This window comes from Xyrauchen texanus, chromosome 49, assembly GCF_025860055.1.
Source record: "Xyrauchen texanus isolate HMW12.3.18 chromosome 49, RBS_HiC_50CHRs, whole genome shotgun sequence".
Taxonomy (NCBI): Eukaryota; Metazoa; Chordata; class Actinopteri; order Cypriniformes; family Catostomidae; genus Xyrauchen; species Xyrauchen texanus.
This window is the reverse complement of record NC_068324.1, coordinates 17,482,390-17,508,134: the sequence shown is the minus strand read 5'-3', so window position 1 is coordinate 17,508,134 and position 25,745 is coordinate 17,482,390. Positions and strand designations below refer to the sequence as shown.

Below are 25,745 nucleotides of genomic sequence, written 5' to 3'. Positions count from 1 at the left end.
AACTAGTTGGGTCTTAAGGAAGCTCCTGAATAATTAGGCTGGTTTAGGGTCACATCCACCAGACATGATCAGGCTAGTTTCTTAAAAGGCGTTTACATGGGACATAGTTCTTGCATTATAAACCAGTGGATGGAGGGCAACAGAATAGAAAATTAAGCAAGGGTCTCAAGATTAGTTTTGAAAAGTTGAAACTTTAGCTTGAAATTGATGTTAATTTATTGTTTTAAAATCATTTAACAAACACAAGTTTGATACGTTTGCAAGCGGAATTTCCTGTTGGAAAATGCATGGACGTCCCTGTAAAAGACCGTGCTGAATTTAATATATATTGCTCCAAAATGTGTACATATCTGTCTGCATTGATGGTGCCCTCACAGATGTACGAGTTACCCATGCCTTGGGCACCGACACACCCCTGGCCCATACAGACTCTGGCTTTTGGACCTGACGCTAATAACAGCTTGGATGGTCCTTTTCCAATTTGGCCCGGATAACGCTACGGCTGTGTTTTTCAAAAAGTATTTCAAATGTGGACTCGTTGGACCACAATTCCACACATCTACTTTCCACTTAGATGAGACAGAGCCCAGAGAAGTCAGGGTCGCCTCTGGGCGGTGTTGATGTACGGCTTCTGCTTTTCATTGTAAAGCCTTACCTTGCGTCTGTGGATGCCGTAGCGAGTGGTCTTGACTGACAAAGGTTTATAGAAGTATTCCCAAATCCATGTCATAATATCCATTACAGACAAATGACAGTTTTTAACATCGAGGGATCGGAGATCATGCACATTCAGAAGTGGTTTTCCAGTGGGACAAAGTCTCAGACCACATGCATGTGCAATGGGGGAAATTTCTGCTGGCTAAACTTGAACTTGTGTCTTCAGTGCTCAAACGATTCTTGTTATTAGCATGTATTGCAATCTTCTGATTTGAAGTGAGTATATTAAACAAATAAATAAATAAAAACATTTGCAAGGTAAAAAATAAGTCGGTGTGTGTACTGCTTTCAATATAGCTCAGGGTGATTTACAGATCATTCCTTTTTTGTTTTTATTTGCTTTTTCCATACTTTTTTGGAAATGGGGTTGTGCAGAATAAGTGCGTGCGTGTTGTGTAAAACTCGTGGATATCCTGCCAGGTGCAGCCTCCGGTCCTGACATGGATGACATTTTAAATCCTCCATGAATTTCCTCTCTTAAAGTCTCGCCGTAGCCATGATTGAGTAGACGACATATTTGTAGCATTCTAGAGATGTAACCTGCTATCCATAATGCTCAGTTTTTCAAGCACAGCCATTTAAGGATAACATGGTCATCAAAATGACTTCATAAACTTTCACACTATAGTTCTCCTAAAAACTGAATGTCTGTCATTAATTACTCACCCTAATTTACATATTGATGTCTCAGCATATTAAGCTGGGATCGAAAAATGTATTTGAATGTAAAAGATCATCTTTAGCTAATAAAAGCAGAAACTTTTCAAAATCCAATCCAGTCAATTCCCAGTGGATTTAATCAAGTCCCTTCTAAATGTTTTGCAATGTATGTAATTTAATTTGTAATTTGTCGTCTATCGAAGGGATTCTGTTTTTTTTTTTTTATTGTGACTGAATCAGTTTGAATGTGTTTTATTAGTTGAAGCTAATGATCCACAAATGTGTGACACTAGTGTTGTTGCCATGAATGTTTGAAACTTAGAGCAGACCGCATTGCAGAAGCATTGTAGTAATAAATGAATAAATCAATGCTTGAGCACCTCAGGTGGATTTGTTGTATGTCAGCAGGGACGTCTCTCCATGTCCTTCTCTGCTAGAACACCATCAAAGGTTCAGAGACTTGTGAGATCAGCCTGGCTTGTGAAACCCCGCATGGGACAGTTAAGGAAACTGAGTCATTTACATAACACGTAGGAAGGTCATTAACGCTCAATGAAGGATTTACAATAATTTTTGCCATTAAACCCCAAAGAAACGCTTTCAAGAGTTTTCCAAGTGTGTGTTTTGGTTTCCTCTATTTTAATGAGTGTATCTGCGTGCTCTGGGCTGTGTGGGAACATAAGCAATTAAAGTTGTTGACGTTAATCTAACGATTTGTATGTTTTGCAATTAATCTTGTTTTTTTGCCTGTTTCTCAATGCAGAGTGCAGCAATGGAGGAAACCGTAATATGGGAACAGCACACTGTAACTCTACACAGGGTGAGTATTTAATTCTGATTGTTGGTCTGCGTAATATCTCAGATCTTACAGAAAGCCTCTCAGAAGTTGCTGAAAAATTATCTTGTGTTTCTCAAGGAAAGTTTATTATAATATTGCTCAACCACATATCAGACTGAAATGTGGCATAATGTGAAATGTAGCATTACATACAACCAGTATGCAGCCAGCAATTAAAAACATTTTAAAATGCAGTATGCCTCATTGTCAAATGACATTATTATGCGCATGGTTCTTAAATGTTTTTTGGTGAAAACATCCCCACTCTTGGCAGTCCAGTCAAATAATAAGTAAAAAAAAAAATTGCGGCAGATATTACTTCAGGTTTATTCTTAATACTAGTAATTGATGGTTGAGGACATTGCATTGTGGGATATAGTATACAATGCTACACACAGTGTACTAAACACAATGCTGCATATTTTAGCAAATGTAGTAGGCCATACAGGAATTCCATGCATGCAGAAAATGTGCTTACTCGGCATAGTAAATACCTTAGAAATAATAAGTAATGTGCTATTCCGAACATAGCCCTTGTGTACACTGCAAGTGATCTGTGTGACATAACACATCAAAACTATAACGCAACCTAACTCAATATTTTCAATAAAGCACTTTATAATTAGAGAGTAACGCAACACTACAACACGTTAAATAAAACAATTAATGTCCAGCAACACTGCGGTCTGGTATAATGATTCTCTTCTGAGTGTTTTCCCAGAGCAATGCAGCAAAGAAAATAATACATATTAATAATAATTTTAAAAAATCCAATGAAAATAAACACTTCTTGTAGATAATCTGCGAGAAGTGTTCACATAATCGTGGATATTTTTTTCAGTGTTAACAAAAGTTATATAAATATTTATTGCAAAAAACGACATGACTAAATTAATGCAGAGCGCATCTTTTGGCACGCGGAGCGTACGTGACACTTGTATGAAACTCAGATGAGCATGTCAGATGAGAATCATATAAAGCGCTTAAGTGCCAAACGCAAAATGAATGTCATTGAATGTGCTTTGACGAAAATGTTTTTATGCCATAAGAACTCTGTCTATGTTTCTTAAATTCTGCCACACACGTGAAGCCCTCCCTACTGATAGATAACCCCAAGCTGCGCACATGGATGTTTACACAATACACGATACAGCTAAACCTCTTTGTCGTCTAAATTATCATCTCGCCCAGCCCTAATTCAGTGCATGTAATAATGTCATAATTATTGATGAATTCATGGATTTGTAAATTTTTAAAAAGCTAAAATGTGAAAACGCAGTGTTCAGTGAGCATGAGTACTAGAGATCGACCCATAGTCGATTTTGCCAAAGTTGGGAAACGGGCAGATAACTGATCATTTGGTTGATAGTTTTAAAAATCAATAACACGAAAGAAAACATTTCAATCAAACAATAACGAATGTTTTGTAACTACTAAAAATTATTATTGAAAAAGAAATAAAAATTCCAGATATACATCCAAACTGAACCAATAAGTAACACTTCAAATAATAAACTCCAAATAACACAATATAATCTCAGTCCATAAAATCAAATGGGTGAATCTTGAACTGTCTTTTAAAAAACTGCTACTGATCAACAAAACTAGCTTAGAGTGCTCTTGTTTACAACCTTACTGCAACAAATCTGACTCTCCCTCAACCCCTGAAAATAAAAAGTAATTGGATCTTTATGAATCATAAGTGAATTTTTTTATTCAAAACTGTGAGTTAAGATGAAAGCAATTATGTTCCAAAAGCAACTATCGATGCTAATTAATAGGTAAAGCCGATATATTGGTCAACCGCTAATTTGTACTACCACTGCATTCCATTTCAAACATGGTGCAGTGATGTCACGAGTGTTGCGTTGGCCTTAATCGTGACTCCGTTATGGAGAGTTTTGTTAGGGCTGGGTGTTAATACAGATTTTTCGATCTGATTCACAAGCTCTCAATTCTGCTTGCATATGAAAGAAATTCTCTCCCAGCTAATGCTGTTAATTATACAGGGGTCCTTCTAACTAGGTACATTTCGAAAATAATAATTGTACTAATTATATTTAATTAGTTTTTCACACTTATATTTAATCAGTTTTTAAAAATGAACAAATCCATGTATTCCTCAATAAACATGACATTATATCACAAATATTTTTTGTTTACATGCATAATTTGTTCTATTTACAAGTATTTACATTGATTTGTAGAATCATATGTTGTAAAAGCAAGTCACTTTAACTGTGGACAGTCCCCAGCATTGTTTTCTCTCACACACACTTCTGCAATGGCTGTCTTGCTTGCGATTTCAGAAATTCCCGCTAAATGGTGCCAGTTATCGGGGGCAGATTATCGGTCGATCTCTAATTAAAAGAGATGTTATTCAATGACAAATGGTTTGAGTGAATCTTGACTTTGGACACACATTACAAGGATTGAGTCCAATCAAACTTTTACTCTCGCTGTGAAGGGATCTCACTGCAGAATTTATTCCCTACTTTTCTACACAATCACTGGTGAGTGAAATATGAACATATATCAGCCAGTGGCAAATCATAGACTGCTAGCTATTAACATTCAGATGTGTTTCTCACAGGCACCAGGGTTTGGCTTTGGGATCGCGATCTCAGGTGGCAGGGACAACCCTCACTTTCAGAGCGGGGAAACATCCATTGTCATATCTGATGTGCTGAAGGGAGGCCCAGCTGAGGGCTTGCTGCAGTAAGACTGATCTCTTATCCTCTCCACTGTTATTGCACTTTCATTGAATAAGGTACAAAATAGGGTCCAAATCTCAGGCCGTCATCAAAATGTATGTCTAAATAGAGTTTAATACTTTGTGTAATAACACATTTGAATACATTTACTGTTAAGTTTAAAAAAACGTATTAGTATGTGTTGAAATGTAGTTATATAGTTAACTAATGATGCAAAAATAACCTTATTGTAAAGTGATTAATGGTACAAATAGTCTATTTAACATATCTAATTTAGCCTAAATATTTTGTGCCTCTCGTGCTTTAAAAAAAAATAATGGGACACCAAAGTGTACCTTATTTGTGGAAAGTGCCTTGAGTTTCAGAACCTGTAAATGTTTGAGCACACAGGAATGCTGATGAAGCTTTGCTCAGTGTTGTCTCGCTCGGAGATCAGTTAGAGTGGCACTTTTGCTTACTGTCTTTTGCCCTCGGCAGGGAGAATGACAGAGTGGTGATGGTCAATGCTGTCTCCATGGATAACGTGGATCACGCATACGCAGTGCAGCAGCTTCGGAAAAGTGGGAAGAATGCAAAAATAGTACGTATTCCCGTCTTTATTCATATACTTTCCCTTTCTGCTTTAAGATACAGATTTATCATTTGTAATAAAAAGAATCTGTGACGTGGAGATCATGATCCCATGTGAAATTTGCATATTACTGCATAAATATGAGCAATAATTGCATACAATGCAAATAACTGTAAGTCTAAGCTTAGTTTACTAGCCAGTGTGTCATGACTTTATTTGACAGTGACAATAGAACAGATCATATATTCTTTCTGTATCTGGCATGTTGACATTTAAAATAATAATTTTTAATTGTAAATTTTTTCCTTTTTGTTTTTTTTTAGAGTGGTGCATTGTGCTGCAGAATATGGCCTAATTGTAAAAGTGTATATTTTTATAAAAAAACTAAAACAGACTACATACATTCATATATGATTAAATTAAGCTATACATCTATGTTTTTATTTACATTTTTTATGTTAATTACATGTACAGGATGTATTAAATGGCATATTTAGCATCGTCTACTTGCCTCATTAATATGAATAAGTAATTAAAATCTATTTTTTTTTTATAATTAAATAAATAAATTAAATAATCATTAGGCTATAAAAAAGTGTGTGGCTCTCGAGGATAAAGCCATCCTGCTTTCTGTTCCCCCAGCTTTCCAATGTTGAGTACCCTTGATCTAGTGTATGTTTACATACACCAACAATTAAAAATGCCGCAGATGAGCGTAAGAGCGTGTCCTGGACGCATTGGTGTTTAAAATCGCAAAAGGCAGAGCAGCTGAATGAAACCGAAAGTCTCCATTTCAGAGTTGTAACTTGACGCCGCATCTTTTAAAAGTGGCACAAGATACATGACAATGGTCAAAGACATCTGTCTAGTGCATGTTTATATACAAAAATGATTCAAAATAGTCCAGATGGGTCCCCTTTGGTCAGGAATAGTTATTAGGCCATACTAGGCCTGTCTGTCCTGCTCTCTCGTCATGAAATCACAAACTGAGCACCGGTGGGTGGGACCAAGGGTGCAATGATGTAAAGTAGACATTGATGTTGTTGCTGAAGAGGCGGTCATGTATTAATGGGCATCACAACAAGGTGGGGAAGTCGTGGAAGTTTGGTTGGTTTCAATAAATGCTTTTGTTGCATTGGGGGTGAAGTTTTGAGTTCTGAAATTTACAGGATGTTTTTATCGTAGAATGACCTCTTATATGTAAAAATATCAAGCAAAATTTGATTCATCATGACATGACACCTTTAAATCTGTTTCTCCCTCCATCCAGACCATCAGGAGAAAAAAGAAGGTTCAGATCCCAATGGGCCGCCTGGGCGAGCGCGAGACCATGTCTGAGCACGACGAGGATGATGACAGCTACGAGGATGAGATCTACGAGTCACGGAGTGCACGGAGTGGGCCCAGTGCATACAGCGGGGGCGGAGCCACAGGCCGGAGGAGTGGCAGGGGCGACCGGCTGGGTGGGAGGAGGGACCGGGACAGAGAACGCAGCGGCTCCAGAGAGAGAAGTCTGTCACCACGCTCGGACCGCCATTCTGTGTCCTCCAACCTCCCCCCACGCCCAGCCAAGGTCACCCTTATCAAGTCCCGCAAAAATGAAGGTGAAGATGACCGCGTCGACGCTGCTGGCTAATTTTGTCCAAAAACATTCAGCCATTTTGCATTGCTATTTCAAATTCTAACATTACCAAGCAGCAACAGGTGCCATCACTGGAAGTGAAACTCCTGTGCATCGCGAAACAATCGCAGCCAATCGGAACGTATTTGATGTTTAATGCAAAGTTTTCAGACCCCCGTTGTGACATAGAAACAAACAGAAACCAAAATTACTGGCAAAATGTCCTCTTGCTCAACATGGTTGTAGTTGTTTAGGATAAAAACGTTTGCATGTAAAAAGCTTTTCAATTTATTGCATTGCATGGAGTAAGGACACACTGTGAATTTTAGAAAATAATATGATTTTTTGGGGGGGAAATTGATATATATAGCCAAGAATGTGCTAACATGGTCAGAATATGTTACATTGCCATTGAAATAAAACTACATCTAGCTAACCTATACTAACATGGCGTGTGTGTTTGCTGCGTTTCACTCTGTAAGCAGAATACGGGCTTCGCCTGGCCAGCCACATCTTTGTAAAGGACATTTCCCCGGAGAGCCTAGCAGCCCGAGACGGAAACATACAGGAGGGAGATGTAGTGCTCAAGGTAAGATAAATTACAACCTCTAGAGGAGTAGAAGCAAGTGGGTAAAATTGAGAGGAGTCAATTAAGTCAGTGATTTTCAACTGGTTACTTGGATGGATAGATTTCGGTTTTACTTCGTTCGACCTATTAAAAAGAAATTACGACTTTAAAATATTTGGGCTGTCAATAGATTCAAATAAATGTTTATCATTCATTTAATATACATATAAACAGTACATATATATATATATATATAATTTTGAAATAAAGAAATAAAACGTGACTTTTGTCAATTTGTGTAGTTGACACACTGTCAAAGCAGTAAGACTATTTTAACTACAGCAAAAGTTCCTGCTGATTGAGATGGACAGTTCTGAGCAATGGATACCTCTCAATTGCTTTCCTTTGAATTACTCTTTCTAATAGATTAATGGCACGGTGACTGAGAACCTGTCCCTGATCGATGCTAAGAAGCTGATCGAGAGGTCAAAGGGCAAGCTCAAGATGGTGGTGCAGAGGGACGAGAGGGCGACTCTGCTCAATATCCCCGACATGGACGACAGCATACCCTCAGCCAACGCTTCTGATAGAGATGGTGAGAGAGTTCTCTGTGTGTTCTCCATTTCTACCGGCTAAAAATAATTCTCAGATGTATAGTGCACCCAAAAATGTAAATGGTGTCATTTATAGAGACACCATTTTTCTATCCATTTGAACCAATAATTGGAAATCTTATAGTCACTGTGCCGTAGCACAGTTGAATCGGTTGTGATTGAAAAGCTGTTGAGTGGACATTTAAAATGAAAACACACACATGAAATGGTGTGAAATCATGGGTTTGTTTGTAAGATATTTCAGACATCCACTCCGTGGCCTCCGATCATTCCAACCGATCCCACGACCGGAAGAGGACCAGTCGGTCACGTTCTCCAGACCGTCGCTCTGAGCCCTCGGACCACTCCAGACACTCTCCGCCACAGATCAGCAATGGCAGGTCTGTTCCACTGCTTGATTTTCTTAATTTCTCCTCCTCACTTGTTTTCTATTCAGAGTTCCCACAGTCATGGAAAACCTGGAAATTTCAATTGTGTTTTACAGTCCTGGAAAGTCACGGACATGAATACAATCTTAAGTCATGCATATTTCTTTAATGAATATCCATTTTCCTAGATATGCTGTCCTCTAAAGTATTCCCACGGTTCGATATTTCTCTTGTATGGAGTGAATGTCAAACTTTTGTGGAGTGAAACTTGCTCGCACATTTGTTCGATTTCTGAGCAAATAATTTTTTTGATTCAGTTCTTGTCAGAGAATCAGTCAAAGGGTTTACAGAATGGTCTGAGTGATTCATTAGTGAATTTTTCTGAATCAAAATTATTTTAAATATTCTTATCTAGTAACCACATGCCGCTGGAAAGGTTACAGAAAAGTAATGGAAATTCATTGTTCAAATAGAACTGTTATTTTAGTAAGAAACACACATTTCCACTTCAACAGATTTAGGTGTACTTTTTTTTTATTGGCTTGAGTTACGTTCAACTCTTCTTTTTTTTTTGCCGTAGTAATTTCAGGCCTGCTCTTTGCTGATAAGAGCTCAACCCTGTGATGGACTCTCTCAGACTGTACTGCAGAATTTGACAAAATTTGTCTGTAAATTGGAAGTGGCCTAGATAGATAAATGGAAGTGTGACACTGTTAGGGATAAGAGGACACAAATTTCATCCAAAATTGTCCCTGCCTTCTAAATAAAATCTTAAATTAAAAGGTAAAGTGTGTAATTTTTTTCAAACTTAAAATACTTTCTCATATCCCAGTTTAATGTACAACTCTAATACTATGTAGTATGTACACGTTAATCATGATCAATTTGAAAATGCATCTTTTTCTCTACGTTTGGACAAATTGTGCCTTCCATCCACACTGAGATGTCGTTTTTGTCCAGCGAAAACTGAGCTTTTAAAAACAAATGCTATCCCAAGTGGATACATTTTTAAGTATGGACTGGGACAATGGAGATAAAGTGTCATGCAAATGTTTGGGCACCCCTGGTCAAAGTTTCTGTTGCTGTGAATAGTTAAGTGAGTAGAAGATGAACTGATCTCCAAAAGGCATAAAGTTAAAGATGAAACATTCTTTTCGAAGTTTTAAGCAATATTAATGTATTTTTATTTTGTACAATTTTAGAGAGGAAAAAAAGGAAAGGAGCACCATGCAAAAGTTTGGGCACCCCAAGAGATTTGAGCTCTCAGATAACTTTTACCAAGTTCTCAGACCTTAATTAGCTTGTTAGGGCTTTGGCTTGTTCACAATCATCATTTGAGAAGGCCAGGTGATGCAAATTTCAAAGCTCTGTACACACTCTGACTCCTCAAATCTTGTCCCAACAATCAGCAGCCATGGGGTCCTCTAAGCATAGCACTCTGAAAATTTTAATAATTGATGCCCACAAAGCAGGAGATGGCTATAAGAAGATAGCAAAGTGTTTTATTGTAGCTGTTTCCTCAGTTCATAATGTAATTAAGTAATGGTAATTAACAGGAACGGTGGAGTTCAAGTTGAGGTCTGGAAGACCAAGAAAACTTTCAGAGAGAACTCCTCGTAGGATTGCTAGAAAGGCAAATTAAGGAAGATTTAGCAGACACTGGAGTAGTGGTGCACTGTTCTACTGTGCAGCGACACCTGCACAAATATAACCTTCATGAGAAGAAAACCTTTCCTGCATCCTCACCACAAATTTCAGCATCAGAAGTTTGCAAATGAACATCTAAACAAGCCTGATGCATTTTAGAAACATGTCCTGTGGACTGATGAAGTTCAAATATAACTTTTTGGCCACAATGCCAAAAAAATGCAAAAATTTGCCTTTAACTTCAAACTAGAATTTGGAGAAAAAAGGATGCAGAAATTCATGAAAAGAACACCTCTCCAACTATTAAGCACGGGGGTGGATCAATCATGCTTTGGGCTTGTGTTGCAGCCAGCGGCACAGGGGAACATTTCTCTGGTAGAGGAAAGAATGGATTCAATTAAATGCCAGCAAATTCTGGAAGCAAACATCACACCATCTATAAAAAAGGATGAAGAGGATGGCCTTTACAACAGGATAATAATCCTAAACACACCTCAAAATCCACAATGGATTGCCTCAAGAGGCACAAGCTGAAGGTTTTGCCATGGGCCTCACAGTTCCCTGACCTAAACATCATCGAAAATCTGTGGATAGACCTGAAAATAGCAGTGCATGCAAGACTGCCCAAGAATCTCACAGAACTAGAAGCCTTTTGCTAGGAAGAATGGGTGAAAATCCCCCAAACAAGAATTTAAATACATTTAGATGGCTACAAAAAGCTTTTACAAGCTGTGATACTTGCCAGGGGATGTTACTAAGTACAGACTATGCAGGGTGGCCAAACCTTTGCTTCGGGCCTTTTTCCTTTTTTGCTATTTTGAAACTGTAATAGATGGATTTAAAAAAGTATTTATTTAAAACATTGCTTAGTATATTAAAGAAATGTGTCATCTTTAACTTTATGGCTTTTGGAAATCAGGCCACCTTAACTATTCACAGCAACAGAAATTTTGATCAGGGGTGCCAAAACTTTTCCATTCAACCCAAAACAATCTAGATTGATTGCTATCCACTTTAAAATGGAGTTGTTAAAGATAAATTTAGCTTTATACAACCTTCACATTGCATTCCTTCAAAGGTGACGGTAAGTTTATTTGAAATTGCTGTCCAGAGGCGGAACACAAGGGTAATTGCATTTCACGGCCAGGCTTCTTTTTTTCCCAGGATTTAAGCGTTTATAGCGTTTCAGTGTGGACAAGCACGGCAGTGTGGAATGAAGAGCGTTTCGAGAGAAAAAACGCAGTTTATAAATCCGGATTAATGTGGAAGTAGTCCAAGTAAGCCATTCGTAAATTGATTTCCCTGTAAAGTGTAAATACTTTGGCTCTGTGGTGGTTTCAAAATATTACTCTGTTTGATCGGTCCAATTTGCAAACACTGGCTCAAGTAAGGGTGTGAGGTTGAGGCAGAGCTATCTGTAATCAACCAATATAAGACGGGAGCGTTTGTGAAAACCTGTTTGGAAACAGGTTGCAGTTCATTTTGTTGCCACTAGTGGTGCAGAAATTACACACTTCACCTTCAAATAAACAAACCAAAGCCATATTTGACCACATACTTTTTTTAGATCAGAGTTCAATGTCGTTTTAATTGACTTTTGATTGTTGTTTTGAATCAGGTCCGCAGGGCCGGCATCTCAGAGAACCCGCCCAGTGTAAGTGTTTGGGTCCGGTTAACGGCCAGAGCTTCAGAACTAAGCTAGCCAAACTAAAGCTTTTGTGGGCTTTGCACTAAAGCATGTGGTGTAAACCAACATGTGTGCATAGTGTGACATTGAGCAATGTGCTTAAATATGATTTTCCTGATTTATTTGTTTAATGTGAACATTGATGTGTTCATTTCAGTGTAAAATTTCACTATCCCAACATCAATAATCTCAGGCAAAGGGAATGCAGTTCAACAAACCAACCTGGCACTGAAAATGTGTTTGTTTGTACAGCCCAATCCCAGCATGCTCCTGTGGCATCAGTATCCATTCACACCCTCATTAACCATGCATCACAGTCTTTACATCAGAGCTGGTCTCAGCTGTGTTATTTTGTCAGCTGCAATGATACCGGTCCTCATTCGGTTAATCTAACTACTTTTGATTTTTAGGTTTACATGAATTATGGTTGTGTTGATTATTATCTTTTTATTAAATAGCAAATTAACTCCATATTTTGGGCCCTGTTTTTAATTTGTTAAAAGTAATATTTTTTAATCACACAAGTGAGCTGTAGGGATTTTCTTTCATATGTTTGCAAATGGACATTATAACTTCAGCCCAAAGTATTATTCGGTTTTGACGCGAATGCTGAGCATCTTCGTACAGCTGAACACTAGCTTTTCAAAGTATACTCCATTTGATGATGCGCACATACGCAGGCGGTTGGCAGTTGTTTATGACTGCTATGAGATACTGGCCTGTTTCTCTTCTGGAGTTTAGACCCATAAAGATGTCTTTTATATTCCTTAAGACTCCTCTCCAAGTGCTCTTGATGTGAACATCCACTCTTTGTCTTCGGTTTTTTACCAGCGATAACATCTAGCACTCCTTCGTGTATGCAAAGGCTCAATGTGAGTGTTGCCACCTTGTGGACCCACTAATTATTGCAAATAATTCCAGGCGCATGCGCATTCTTCCCGTTCAGAGATGCACGGTTACCCTCAAATTTGCCACAAATTTTCAGCAGATTTGCCACTCATTTTCACATGCAAATGAGCTTGTGATTCACTGCAAATGTTTGCCAGAAGTTTACAACTCTTCACAGGTAGTGGTGAATCTGCAGCATAACTTTGAAAACAATGGACAATTTGCTTCAAGTTTGCCTCAGCACATTTGCATATAAAAATTATCAATGGTGAATTTTCGACAAGTTTATGGCTTTTTTTGCAAGGGGAATGACGAAATTTGCGTCAAGCATCCTGTACGTGGAGTACGTGTTTAAAACTTTACTGATGTTAGCGTCTCCCATCAGGTTTAAGTTGCTAGAGCAGAGACAATTTTCCCCCCAGAACTGCCTTTTCTGTGGTGGATGCGTGTTGAACGTGGCCAAATTGGGCATTGGCATTGTGTTGGTGGAAAAGGGGCTTGTTAGAACATGAAGCAAAATTTTCTGTTGGACTGAGAACATAATGAGAGAAGATACAAGTTCTTATTCTTGTTCCTTAGTGCATGTAACAGAGGAAGTGATGGATAGTTAATTGTGTGCATTCAATGGACTCAGTCGTGATCCACCGACTTGTTTGCAGTCACCACAAGATTCGAAAATTGTGTAAGAGTGAGATCCAGGAGGAATTGGAACTTTTTTTTTTTTTTTTTTTCATTTGCTCTTTCATGGTTGATTTTACCAGGCCTGATTCTGGCTTGTCAGTCTGTTAACAGAGGTGCGTGCGTGCGTGCGTGTAAAGAAGTCCTGCAAAGCTGTTCCCTCAATTTCTCTTCTTTTCTCTTTCTAGTGACTAGAATGTGACTAGAAAACTAGTCACATTCCATCGAGAAATTAACATTTGGAAACTTGAGTCCGCCAATTAGGGTCATTATAATACCATCATTTTATGAAGTCGATATCATTACCAGTACATTTTTAAGATTCTTTTGATTTTCAGATTAATTACGATCTTCATTTGTAAGATCCCAGTATCAATCTTTTACTTTAAAAGTTTTCTTGAGTTTTGTTTGTGTTGATTAGTATCTGTTTTAAACTGCATAGTTTTGGCCCTGTTGTTAATTTTCTTTTAACTACACATTTTGTAATATACTAAAAAGGTTCCATGTCAAATTTATACAGAGAGAGTTTCTTTCATTTGTAAGCAAAATGGACATTCTAGATGAAATATATACCCAAATGAATCGGAATCAAATCGTATCACAATCAGAAATTAATCAGAATTGAATCAAACTGGGAAATCTGTAATGATACAGCCTTAATTCTTGATAATATTTTCGATACTACTGCAGAAACTAATATGCTGTCAAATGCACTGCCTTTTTACATTAACTTCAGACATAACTGTGTTTACATGCATACCCCGTCAAGATGAACATTTCGACCAAGAAGCACAAGGTGCATGCATACTTCACAGAGCACATGTGCAAATACCACCAGTCAGAGTTGTTACTATGTACTACTGATATGGAAGAAAGACTGTTTTGGGGGATTGGGAGGGTGATTTGATGGGGGTTTAAGGGAATAATGGTTGATTCTATACACTTATATTCTGTTTTATTCTGTGTTCTGTTTATGAATCAATAAAAAAGTGTTAATCGAAGAAAGACTTATTTTAGGATCGACTTGGTATCAAAGTGCTAGCACTTTTGATAATACTATTACAATTACACTGATTTAGGATAAAAAAAATATCATAGCTCAGCATCAGAAAGTAATAGTTCTCTGTGGTGGAACAGATTTCCTAGACATACGAGAGCCACCCCCTCAGCGCTAAGCATTTTATCTCTCTTAGTGTGTTTTATGGATCATAAGATCTATAAAGACCCTCATGCTAGCCTTGATGGCTTTAATACTGTGCGGTATAGTGCGTTATGCCACACGCTTATCCTGGGTGTCATCAGGCAAGCTGTTTATTGAGCCACACCATAATTGCTGGGAAGGCTGGCACTGCAGAGATGAAAAGAGAGAGGGAGAGGGATACTTCTGCACTCAATAGACGTCGCTTGCTGTTGTTTAGCGTGACAATAAAGGTCACAGACCAGACCATCATCTTTGGCCTTTTGCCAATTTTGGAATGCCTTCATGCATTAGGGATGTGCAAAACTACACATCTTCAAAATCAACAAAACATTGGGTTGCATGAAGGACTAGTCGACTAATTGATCTTAAGGAAGACCTGTTGGGGTGATTGCCACGAAACTTGGCAAGAATATGTCCTGGTCCTATTTTACTACAAAATCAATAGAATGAAATAAAATTTTTTTTTTTTAATATAATAAGGCCTATTTTTAAGGCTGTGACGCATGACGGACATGTGCGTAAACTATCTCTCTCTCCCGCACAATCCTCCGCAGTCGGCCTTTATCCCTCTCAGAGGCTTGATTAGCCTGATAAGGGACCGGGCGTGTATGAACACATTCCCGGCATCGCCCTCCGCCCTGCCACATTTCTCCCTCGTTCTCTCAGGCAGGGGAGCCCCCAGCATGACGTACACCACCCCCCCTTTCCTTGGGGAGGGGCGTACCTTTTTGCCCCGTCTGCCAGCAGGTCATCACAGTCTACCTGGACGAGGGAGGGGACAAGGGGAGGGAAACAGAAATAATTAACTAGGGGGGGTACTTCCTTTAACTTCCAGTGTAGTACCCCCCCAAAAAAACACTGTAAAATTTTAACGAGAGGGAAAAGGCCAACGCGGAACGGCAGTGAGCGAGAGAGATTAAAAAAAAAAAACTCTTACTCGCCAGTTCTCTGATACACCATAGCTTGTTCCTCGGCCACTCCTCCACCCTCTATCAGACGACAGCCGCGCCTCTCCGGGCGGATCGGAGGCAGACCTCCAGCCCCTGTTCTTGAGGAACAGAAGGGGTCTCCCCCGCACCTGGCAGTGGTTCTCCCGCTCCAGGCGGTCTGCAGCGAGCCCCTCCCCGCTCGCGGTCGCCGGTCTCAGACCCCGCCGCGTTTCAGCGGCCCTGACCGCTTCAGGCGGTCGGTTAGGTGCCCCTTCTCCCCTCACGGTCAGCAGCCGTCGTCCGCTTCCAGGCGGCCGGGCTCCTCGTCCCCCGGAAGATGGCCATGGCTGCTCCTTTGGGGTGGACGGTAGTGGCGAGAACTCTACTACACGTATCCCTCCTCCTTCCCGAATTTCGGCACCAGTGTAACGCAGTCAATGGAAAGGACGATACAAATAATATTTTAATAATAAACTTAAACAGACACAAACACACACATGACGGACATGTCCGTAAACTATCGCTCTCTCTCCCGCACAATCCTCTGCAGTCGGCCTTTATCCCTCTCGGAGGCTTGATTAGCCTGATAAGGGACCAGGTGTGTATGATCATGACCCAGCCCCGCCCTCCGCCCTGCCACAAGGGCCATTAAAACTTTTTATAGTGTGGCATTATTTTCATGACAGTTACGCACATTGTACCCCCCAATGGGAATAGTAAATAGTAAAATGTTTGGACATGTTACTATAATGGGAATTAGGGGGTAAAATGTTCTTAATAATGCCACATTGCAAAATCTTAACCGTCCTAAATGTAGTCTTCATTTTGCAAAATATAATTTTTTTTGTTTTGATTTGGGTTTAAATTTCACCTGGACATTTTCTTGGGAGGTTTCATTAGAATCCCTCAATTTGGATGTTTTTGGTTTCACCTGACCCCAATCGGATGCATTTCGTAAAGGGCATTACATAAGAGGTGTTCTTGCATTTAAAAACCGCTAGACCTATTGGAACGAAATGGAACAGAATGCACGGGTCTTAAAATTAGTTTTTAAAAGATGGACTAATTTTAACTTGGTCTTAAAAGTGCAACGCTCCTGGCAGGCAATCACAAAACAACTCATGATGCTGCACAATGACCAAAGTCTTACCTCAGAATGTCTGTAGGTGTAGTGGTGGTGCTTTGATGGTGATAAATTTAAAGATGCAACTTTTCCGTGAGTTTTTCTTACCATGCAAACCGTCTTCACGGCTAAAGCACAGCATGCAGTTGACACTCAAATATAAGCATCAGCTCTAAAAATATCAAACAGAAAATATCTAGGTAAATTAGTCAAACTCGCTTATCGACTAGTCAGTTATTAGAAGACTATTTGACCATCGTGACTCATTCCTATCACGAATAGTGCTCTGAGATGCACCTGAAGTCCTTTTCTCTTACTCCATCTCGTTGTGTCTTTGTCTCCTTGATTTCTCTAGATCAGGTAGGCTGCGCTAAATATAGTCCAACAAAGGAGCGGCAAAGCACAGCTGTGACCTTCAAGACTACCTTGCTGCCCAAGCCACAAACGCCCTCTCTCTTTCTCTCTCCATCACCCTCCCTCTCATCTGCCATTTGTCTTTCGGTGTAAACAGTGTTTTATGGGTTGTGTGCTTAGGCTTCATAGTGTGGGAAAAGCAGTGTTGTTTTTGGTTGTCCTGCAGAGCATGCATTAATCATCAAGCAGTTTCAAATGAACAGCACAAAGCTCACATTTTCATTGCACACAGTACTGTGTATTTACTATGTAAAGGGGTATCATTAAAGTTAATTTGTATGAAATATGCTTTACGCAAGTACAATAATGCAAACAATTGTAGCTACACAAGCTCAATTTCATACTTTGTAACTGGAACAATTCAAGGATGGGAAAGGAGGAAGCTGGAACCGTCTTGACAAACACATAGACATTTATTTCTTAAACATAACATAAAACGACTTCACGTGCCGCTTCCCTGCAGACACACCGAACACACACACACACTGATCCTCAGCCACTCCTCCACCTCCTTGCGGACGGCAGTGTGTCCTCTTTCCCCTAGTGGACGGCAACATCTCGTCCGCTTCCTGCCAGACAGCAGCAACTCCGCCAATTCCTCCGCCCCCTAACGGACGGCAACGGCTCCTCCTGACGGACGGCAGCGAGTCCTCTGTCCCCTGGCGCACGGCATCCGCTCCTCCGCATCCCGGCGGACGGCAACGAGTCCTCTGTCCCCTGATGGACGGCAACGGCTCCTCCTCCTGGTGGACGGCAGTGGCTCCTCCGATTCCAGCAGACAGCAACTGCGAGGACTCCACGACAGCGAATCCTTCCTCCTTCCCGGGTTTCGGCACCAGTGTAACAATTCAAGGACTCTCCGTCTGCTGCTGTCTCCTCTCCTTAAATACTCCCGCCGCCCCTCACTGGAACGCAAGACTGGTGTGGCACACAGGTGTAACTCCTTAACCACTTATCTTCCCGGCCTCGCTCTGCCCAGACGGCGCTCTGTCCCACCCTGCTCGCCAGAGTCATGTTCCGTTAATACAGCGCAATTCTTTATCACAACACAAGTTCAAGATGCATTCTAAGTATTGCGGCAAGGGGACGCTAAAACAGCTGGTTTAATGGCTCAGTAATTCGGACAGGAATACGTCAAAAAATTTGACTGCATGCTTGCGATGCATTAGCCAAGGATTCAGGTTTGTGTTTGTGTTCTTGCGTAGAGTATGTTTCTGGTCTTAAATGTGTTTGGCAATAATGGTTTGCAATGCATAATAGTCAATGAAGTGAATTTGGGAAGTATGAGTCATTTTAGAATTTCTTTTTTAATTAAAATTCTCCAGGCTGTGACCTTCTCTCTCTTTTGGGTAGAGAGGGAGAGAAGAAAGCAGAGAGAGGAGAGATACAGGCATTTAAAAAAAAATTCAAATAGTGTTTCATGTAGTGTCTGAAAAACCAGTAAAAACTGAATCCCTAATTAATTTCGCTGAGTCATCAAAGAAAAGTGATTTTAGAAAATGATTTTATTTTAAATTATTATTTTAGAAAAAGAAAATTATATTTTGTGTAAAGAAAATGAAGCCAACATTTAGGACGATTAAAGGGATAGTTAACTCAAAATAAAAAATGCTCTCATCATTTACTCACCCTAATGCCATCCCAGATGTGTATGACTTTCTTTCTTCAGCAGAAGACAAATAAAGATTTTTAGAAGAATATCTCAGCTCTGTAGGTCCTCACAATGCAAGTGAATGGGGATCAGACCTGTGTAGCTCCAAAAATCACATAAAGGAAACATAGAAGTAATTCATAAGACTCCAGTGGTTAAATCCATATTTTCTGAAGCGATATAATAGGTATGGGTGAGAAAAAGATCCATATTATGTCATTTTTACTCTAAACATCCACATTTCCAAATCTCACATCACTACAATTAGCATGACATCACTAATTGAAGACAAACCAGCTCTGCTCAGTGTCATTTCCTGTGTAATGTTCTAGCAGCTTTGCTTATGGTTGTCCTCGTGTCCACATGCGCAGTCACAGGAGTCGTGATGAGGAGAGGATCTCGAAGGCTGGGCCGCTCCCCCTACCTGCTAAGATGGTGGAGGAATCGCCGAAAGAGCAGACCGCTATCAGAGAAGAGAAACAGCTCCCCCCTCTGCCAGGTCAGAGGTCACTGCACATGCACACACTTACAGGAGCTTATACTGTATATACACTTTTTGAGAAAGCATTTCCTCCTGATGCGTATTGTACAAAAAAATGGCAAGAGCTTTCCAAAAATTGCAAGTTCCAATATACTTCTGGGCATGAATGTTTGTTCTGTATTTCTGATCTTGTTTCAACATCCACAGAGCCCAAGCCGGTATACGCCCAACCCGGCCAGCCTGATGTGGACCTGCCCGTCAGTCCGGCAGACGCCCCTGTGCCCAGCGTCACCCATGACGACAGCATCTTACGGTACCACAGCGTTCCTCAACTCTGTGTTTTTCCACACCTGTGCAGAAAACCAATTTTTTGTCCATTTAACAATATCAAGATTGTTTTTGGGCATGTTTGTGAATGTTTGTGTCCACCTGCAGGCCGAGTATGAAACTGGTGAAGTTTAAGAAGGGCGAGAGTGTTGGGTTGAGACTCGCGGGTGGTAATGATGTTGGGATATTCGTGGCAGGTGTTCTGGAGGACAGTCCTGCTGCCAAAGAGGGTCTAGAAGAGGGAGACCAGATTCTCAGGGTGAGAAAGCTGTTAACTGGCCAAGCAACTTTCTAAAACTGAAATTGATTACATTAGAAACTTTATAGTGTTTTACGAACATCCTATTATGATTGATATGAAAACACTTGACTTAGTTACTCCATTAAAGGGTCATGAATCCATCCTGGTTAGTTCTTAGAAACATTTTGAAAAATCTCAAAAGTAGGTATGGAAGACTGCTGAGAGAAGGGGGTAAAAATAGTACAAATAAATCTCTAAATGTACTATCATATGTTATTTTAAAATTTTAAAACAGGCGGGGTTCATTTGTTTCCATATAATATGTATTTAATATGGCCTTCGTGTAAATGTAGATTTTTAGCTGTTCTGATGAATAACTGGAGTGGGACTCTTAAAGGTCTGCGAGTGAAGGGATATTTGGTGTCCCTGCATTTATAACCCTTTGTTTACGGGCTCTTTAATGGCAGCACTAGTTTTATAGCGGTTCCAGCTTCCAAAATGTCCCTCCACTGTCGTATAAATACTGTTCAACCTCAGTGGATGTGTGAAGAGTGAAGATGCCGGCCCTCTCGCAGGATGGTTCACCTGGTGACGTCGATTCAGTCACCTCACTGCCAAATGTTGCCTCTTTATCTTTCTTTGTTTTGTTTTTTCATCCTGATCATTCTCTGTACAGAAAAATATTTTTCACCTTTTCTTTTACAGAAAACACACCGCCCACAACGTACACAGTCACACTTTCTGGCTTTTTTAGAATATTGCTCAGATCTGTCTCCAAGCAGATTGAACTTAACAAACTTTTGAACTTAAATTCCCTCATTCATTATGCTGCCTTAAGAGACGCATTAAGAAGATTCTTATTTCAATTGCTGTTCTCAGGTAAACAATGTGGACTTTGCAAACATCATCCGTGAAGAGGCAGTGCTGTTTCTGCTGGACCTGCCCAAAGGAGAGGAGGTCACTATACTGGCTCAGAAGAAGAAAGATGGTGAGAATATGATATGTTGATGTATCTTATATGATTGACATTTTATACACCGCATATATATGTATGTAAATATGTATGTATGCGTGTGTGTGTGTGTGTAGATATGTATATATATATATATATATACATATATATATATATATAAATATATATATAAATGTGTATCGAATTAATTACAACGTGTCCCGATTAATCGCATATACAAATATTTGCTGAGAAAGCCCCTCATATAACAATAACTCAATATATAATGATGAAATAATTATACATAGTTATCTTTAAATCTTTAAAAATTATATATTTATATATAAAAAATATTCAGATAATTAAAATGCATTCTTGTGGCAGATGAGTTTATCATTAATAAGACAATACAAAAAGCGGCTTTAGAATACAATGTATTGTTTACTACCATATTATTGATCATAAGTCAATCACACAGTTCACAGCAATCCATTTCACAAGTGAATTTGTCAATCAGTTGGAGATTTATTATGAGGGCTTGTTTAAGGACCCGTCAATTTACACCTGCATCAGATATGCTTGAGTAGCGTCTTGGGTTCGTTGCATCATAAACATAAAATGTTTAGGTCACTGAGTCAAGTTAAATATAGTTTAATACTTAGAACACATCTTGAGATCCCTTAGTTTGATTTTGCGCTTCAAGTGTTTTGAACGTAAGAACGCAATGCATGTTTGTGTTGTTCTGCCTACTGAAGTGTTTTCTTCACTGTATAAACTGCACGTTGCCCATACCGCTGAAATTCCACTGACTGCCCTCTGGAGTAAACAGGCGGTACTACAATCTTGCATTTCTCAGGAAACTTGCTTATTATGGTCCGTTGGCATGCAATTAATTGCGTATTGTGTTATTTTTTGTTAAATTAATCGCACTGAATGAATGAGTTAAATCGACATCCATAATAAATATATATGTGTGTGTGTGTGTGTGTGTGTGTGTGTGTGTGTGTGTGTGTGTGTGTATACAGTATATAGTGTATTAGTATTCTATATGTATTAAAGGTAGACAGTGGTCATCAATTTCTAAAGGTTCATCATAATGTGCCTTTTAAACTCATCTTTATGATCATTGACAAAATAAATAATTTAAATAAAAACTTGCCAACGATAACAAAGGTGAGATGAAAAAGACACGTCATGATAATCAAATGATTTGAACTGAAACATACTGTTGCCGAAAATAAGTCGAGAAAAAATACTTCAAAATATTAACTGCATTAACAATGTTTTTGTTTGATGATTCAATGATTTCCCAGAGGAACGTCTCAAAGTAGCTAATACTTCTTTCAAGTTTCATTCAAGTTCATTTAAGTTATTATCAGTTGTTTATCAGTCGTTTACATGTTACTGGATCAACATATGTTTATATTAGAGCTGTCGAAATTAATGTGTTAACACATGAGATTAATTTCAAATGTTTTACACATACATTTTTCTTAGTCGTGATTAACACATTTACAGTATTCACATTTCATTCTGACATTTCATTCAACTCCGTGTTAGTTGTAAACGCTGGTTGGAGTAGGGAAGCTGGTTGTATCCAGGGTCATAAGACAGACACACACCGCAACCCACACACAACAGTGATTCCCTGATGGAGAAAGGACCTCTTAACCATAATTATTTTCAAAATTTGTAAAAATCAGCGATTAATTGCTATGAAAAATATTCATTATTATATAGTGATATATATTATAGTTATAGTGAACTTTATTTTCGTTGACTTAAATTAAATGCAATTTTTTTTTATAAATTAATGAATATGGCATGAAGAAATATTGACTCAATATAGACTTTTTTATATAAAAAATAACAAATAGGGCTGTCACGATTATAAAATTTGACTGACAATTTTAGGGCTGTGACATTTCTTTTCTTCTTTAAGGGCTTTCATGATAAAATGTCATGTAAAAGCGTGTGTCTCTTCCTTTGTGTCACTGCATGTATGAACCAGGAATATTTGCCATTACACGATTGTTTAAAGTGAAACTGGAGCCCTTTGCTTTCACTATCACAGTTTATACTAGTTAGCTTATATTTTTGCTTGAGTTTGGCTTCACGCGCTCTTCAGGATAGGAGCTGGTTGACATCCGCAGTGCGCCTCAGTGATGCTCAGATTCGGATTTCAACTGAATGACACACAAACTTGCATTAATACATTATAAATTGCATTTAAACAGCATATTTGCTTAAAATTCCCCTTTTTGGGCATTAAAATGTGATTGGAATTTGAATGCCCAATAATAACAGTTGTCTCAAATATCCGCAGTTAGATCAAATAATTGCCATCAGACTGTTATTTAATAATTGCGACAGGCCTAAAAACAAGCCACTACAGGCCTTGCATCAGTGATTTTACCAGGATTTTAAACATATTATGTCTAACATCTCCCCTTTATCTTGTTAAAATAACTGTAACCACGGCCTATTGTGGCTTGTTGCTTTTTTTTTTTAATATGAACTGTTGAATTTAGCCACTGCCACAGTCATTTTTATCATATCATCTGCTAGACGAGTTCTAAATAATATAATAATCTTTAAATTACACTCAATAATCTAGAAATGTATGTATCTCTGCTGGCTGATTCACATGCCGTCTTTTTGACAGTATACCGCCGCATTGTTGAGTCCGACGTGGGCGACTCATTCTACATCAGGACCCACTTTGAATACGAGAAGGAGTCGCCCTATGGGTTGAGCTTCAATAAGGGCGAGGTTTTCAGAGTGGTCGATACCCTTTACAACGGCAAGCTGGGCTCCTGGCTCGCCATCCGCATCGGCAAGAACCACCAGGAAGTGGAGCGGGGCATCATCCCCAATAAGAACAGGTTTTAAGATTGTTTATGTATCAGTTTGTTGCTTCAGCTAGAGGTTGAATGATAGTGGATAACTAAAGGTGTTTTAAAAGGAAGATAACCGATTAACTGGGAAAAAGTAAAAAAATATATATTAATTGTAGGTTTCAAAAAAATCGTAGACTTTCCTTAATGTGACGGGCACAGACATAGTGCCAGTGAGTCAAAATGCGTAAATTCAAAATGCACGTTTATTGTGCAAAGACTTGTCTTCATTAATATGCTTTATATGTTCGAGATTAAGGCTTTTGACGGAGGAATACCAGCAAATATCAGTGTTGATTTTCGATAATCGATAGTTCCAAAAAGCAACTATTGGTACTTTAGTACATTAATCTGTAAAACTGATATATCGGTCGGCCTCTAGCTTCAGCGTTATTGTATTCTCTGCAGGGCTGAGCAGCTGTCAAGTGTACAGTACACACTCCCAAAGACCCCAGGAGGAGATCGGGCAGATTTCTGGAGGTTCCGTGGTCTGCGGAGCTCCAAACGAAACCTGAGGAAGAGCAGAGAGGATCTGTCAGCTCAGCCCGTCCAAACCAAGTTTCCTGCTTATGAGAGAGTGGTGCTTCGTGAAGGTACACACTACCAAATGCCAGTTTTGTCATTGCCATGGTTATATCTGACCATAACCATAGGTGCTTATCGCAGGTTTCGCAGGTTTGTCTGACAATACTTGCTCTGTCCCCATTTAAATTGGCTCTTTAAAGACAACTTGAAATCAAAACTGACTCCGCTTACTTACTTAATACACTTTCTTGGTCTTATTATGATCAATTTATCAGTGCATGTAATTCCAAAGATATAAAAAGTTTGTCTTCATAATCTTTCATCAAAATGTAATTTATTCAATAATGAACAGTATTATAATGACTGTTAAAGCTTTAAAGGCTATGGCAATAATAGCAAATAACAGTAGATTTGAAAAAGAACCATCACTATGGGGATATTCTTGGATGCTCTTGTGTTTAAACCTGACCCTCAGTCTCAACGTCCCGGTCAAAACACCTCCCATTTTTCATAATCCAATCAGTTCTCAATGCATAAATCATATCGTGGTTAATCATGCCTTGTATTTTTCTCTTTGAAAATGCGGTTTTACTCAAAGATATGTCACAAAATGGAAGAAAATGGTTTGCAAATGCCATTGTGTGTTTGGTTTTTGGAATTTAAATCTTTTTCTCCTGCATAAAAAGCTGGTTTCCTGAGACCTGTGGTCATTTTCGGACCCATCGCGGACGTAGCACGAGAGAAAATAGCCAGAGAGGAGCCCAACCTCTTTGAACTTGCGAGTATGTTTTGTAGCATTTCAGTCATATTTTCTTCAAATACAATGCCAGTAACCAAACATCTGCACATGCGTTCTGAAACAACACTGTTTTCCCTCTCAGAGAGTGAACCTAGAGATGCAGGCACAGACCAGCGGAGTTCTGGAATCATCCGTCTTCATACCATTAAACAGATCATTGACCGAGTAAGTATGGATGCAGATAATTCAGTTAACTGCCATCCAATGGTGATTTGAGCCGACTGTTCATCTCTATTTTTGCATGGCTAATCTCACAATCCGGACCTCACAACTGGGCATATTTCATAATTTCCTGATCGTGAATATTCTGCAATAACCAGGATTATCATTGTGCACTTTAAATTCCACTCACATATTGCTGTCTAATTCCCTTTATTCGGTAAATGTGTACTATAGCATAATATTCATAATAGAACTACCGACAAAAGCAGTGATAACGTTCAGTGGCAACTCGGCCAATCTTCATCTAAGTTACAGCAATAAACAAACACAACCTGTTTTAACTAAGAACATTCAAAATATTGTATTGTTCTTGTACATATTTTTTTTCTTCTCCCAATTTGGAATTCCCACTGCACTCTAAGTCCTCATGGTGGCATAGTTACTCGTCTCAATCTGGGTGGTGGAGGACGAA

At 39.1% G+C, this 25,745-nt stretch overlaps 1 protein-coding gene across 14 annotated transcripts in view; it reads left to right on the top strand.

Annotated features, from left to right (window-relative positions):
• Window positions 1-25,745, top strand: part of tjp1b (tight junction protein 1b) — a 167,477-nt gene that overhangs the window by 116,473 nt on the left and 25,259 nt on the right. For 7 of the 14 annotated variants that reach the window (XM_052122806.1, XM_052122805.1, XM_052122799.1 and 4 more), the window contains 16 exons: window positions 2,141-2,197; window positions 4,809-4,933; window positions 5,407-5,509; window positions 6,771-7,104; window positions 7,604-7,710; window positions 8,116-8,284; window positions 8,539-8,683; window positions 11,937-11,972; window positions 19,261-19,388; window positions 19,578-19,683; window positions 19,806-19,956; window positions 20,818-20,926; window positions 23,556-23,775; window positions 24,196-24,380; window positions 24,999-25,094; window positions 25,194-25,276. In XM_052122806.1, coding sequence (XP_051978766.1) covers window positions 2,141-2,197; window positions 4,809-4,933; window positions 5,407-5,509; window positions 6,771-7,104; window positions 7,604-7,710; window positions 8,116-8,284; window positions 8,539-8,683; window positions 11,937-11,972; window positions 19,261-19,388; window positions 19,578-19,683; window positions 19,806-19,956; window positions 20,818-20,926; window positions 23,556-23,775; window positions 24,196-24,380; window positions 24,999-25,094; window positions 25,194-25,276 — 2,154 coding nt within the window. Of the gene's footprint in view, window positions 1-2,140; window positions 2,198-4,793; window positions 4,934-5,406; window positions 5,510-6,770; window positions 7,105-7,603; window positions 7,711-8,115; window positions 8,285-8,538; window positions 8,684-11,936; window positions 11,973-19,260; window positions 19,389-19,577; window positions 19,684-19,805; window positions 19,957-20,817; window positions 20,927-23,555; window positions 23,776-24,195; window positions 24,381-24,998; window positions 25,095-25,193; window positions 25,277-25,745 lie in introns of those variants that run through there. The other 7 variants (XM_052122813.1, XM_052122812.1, XM_052122804.1 and 4 more) reach the window with 5 other exon arrangements.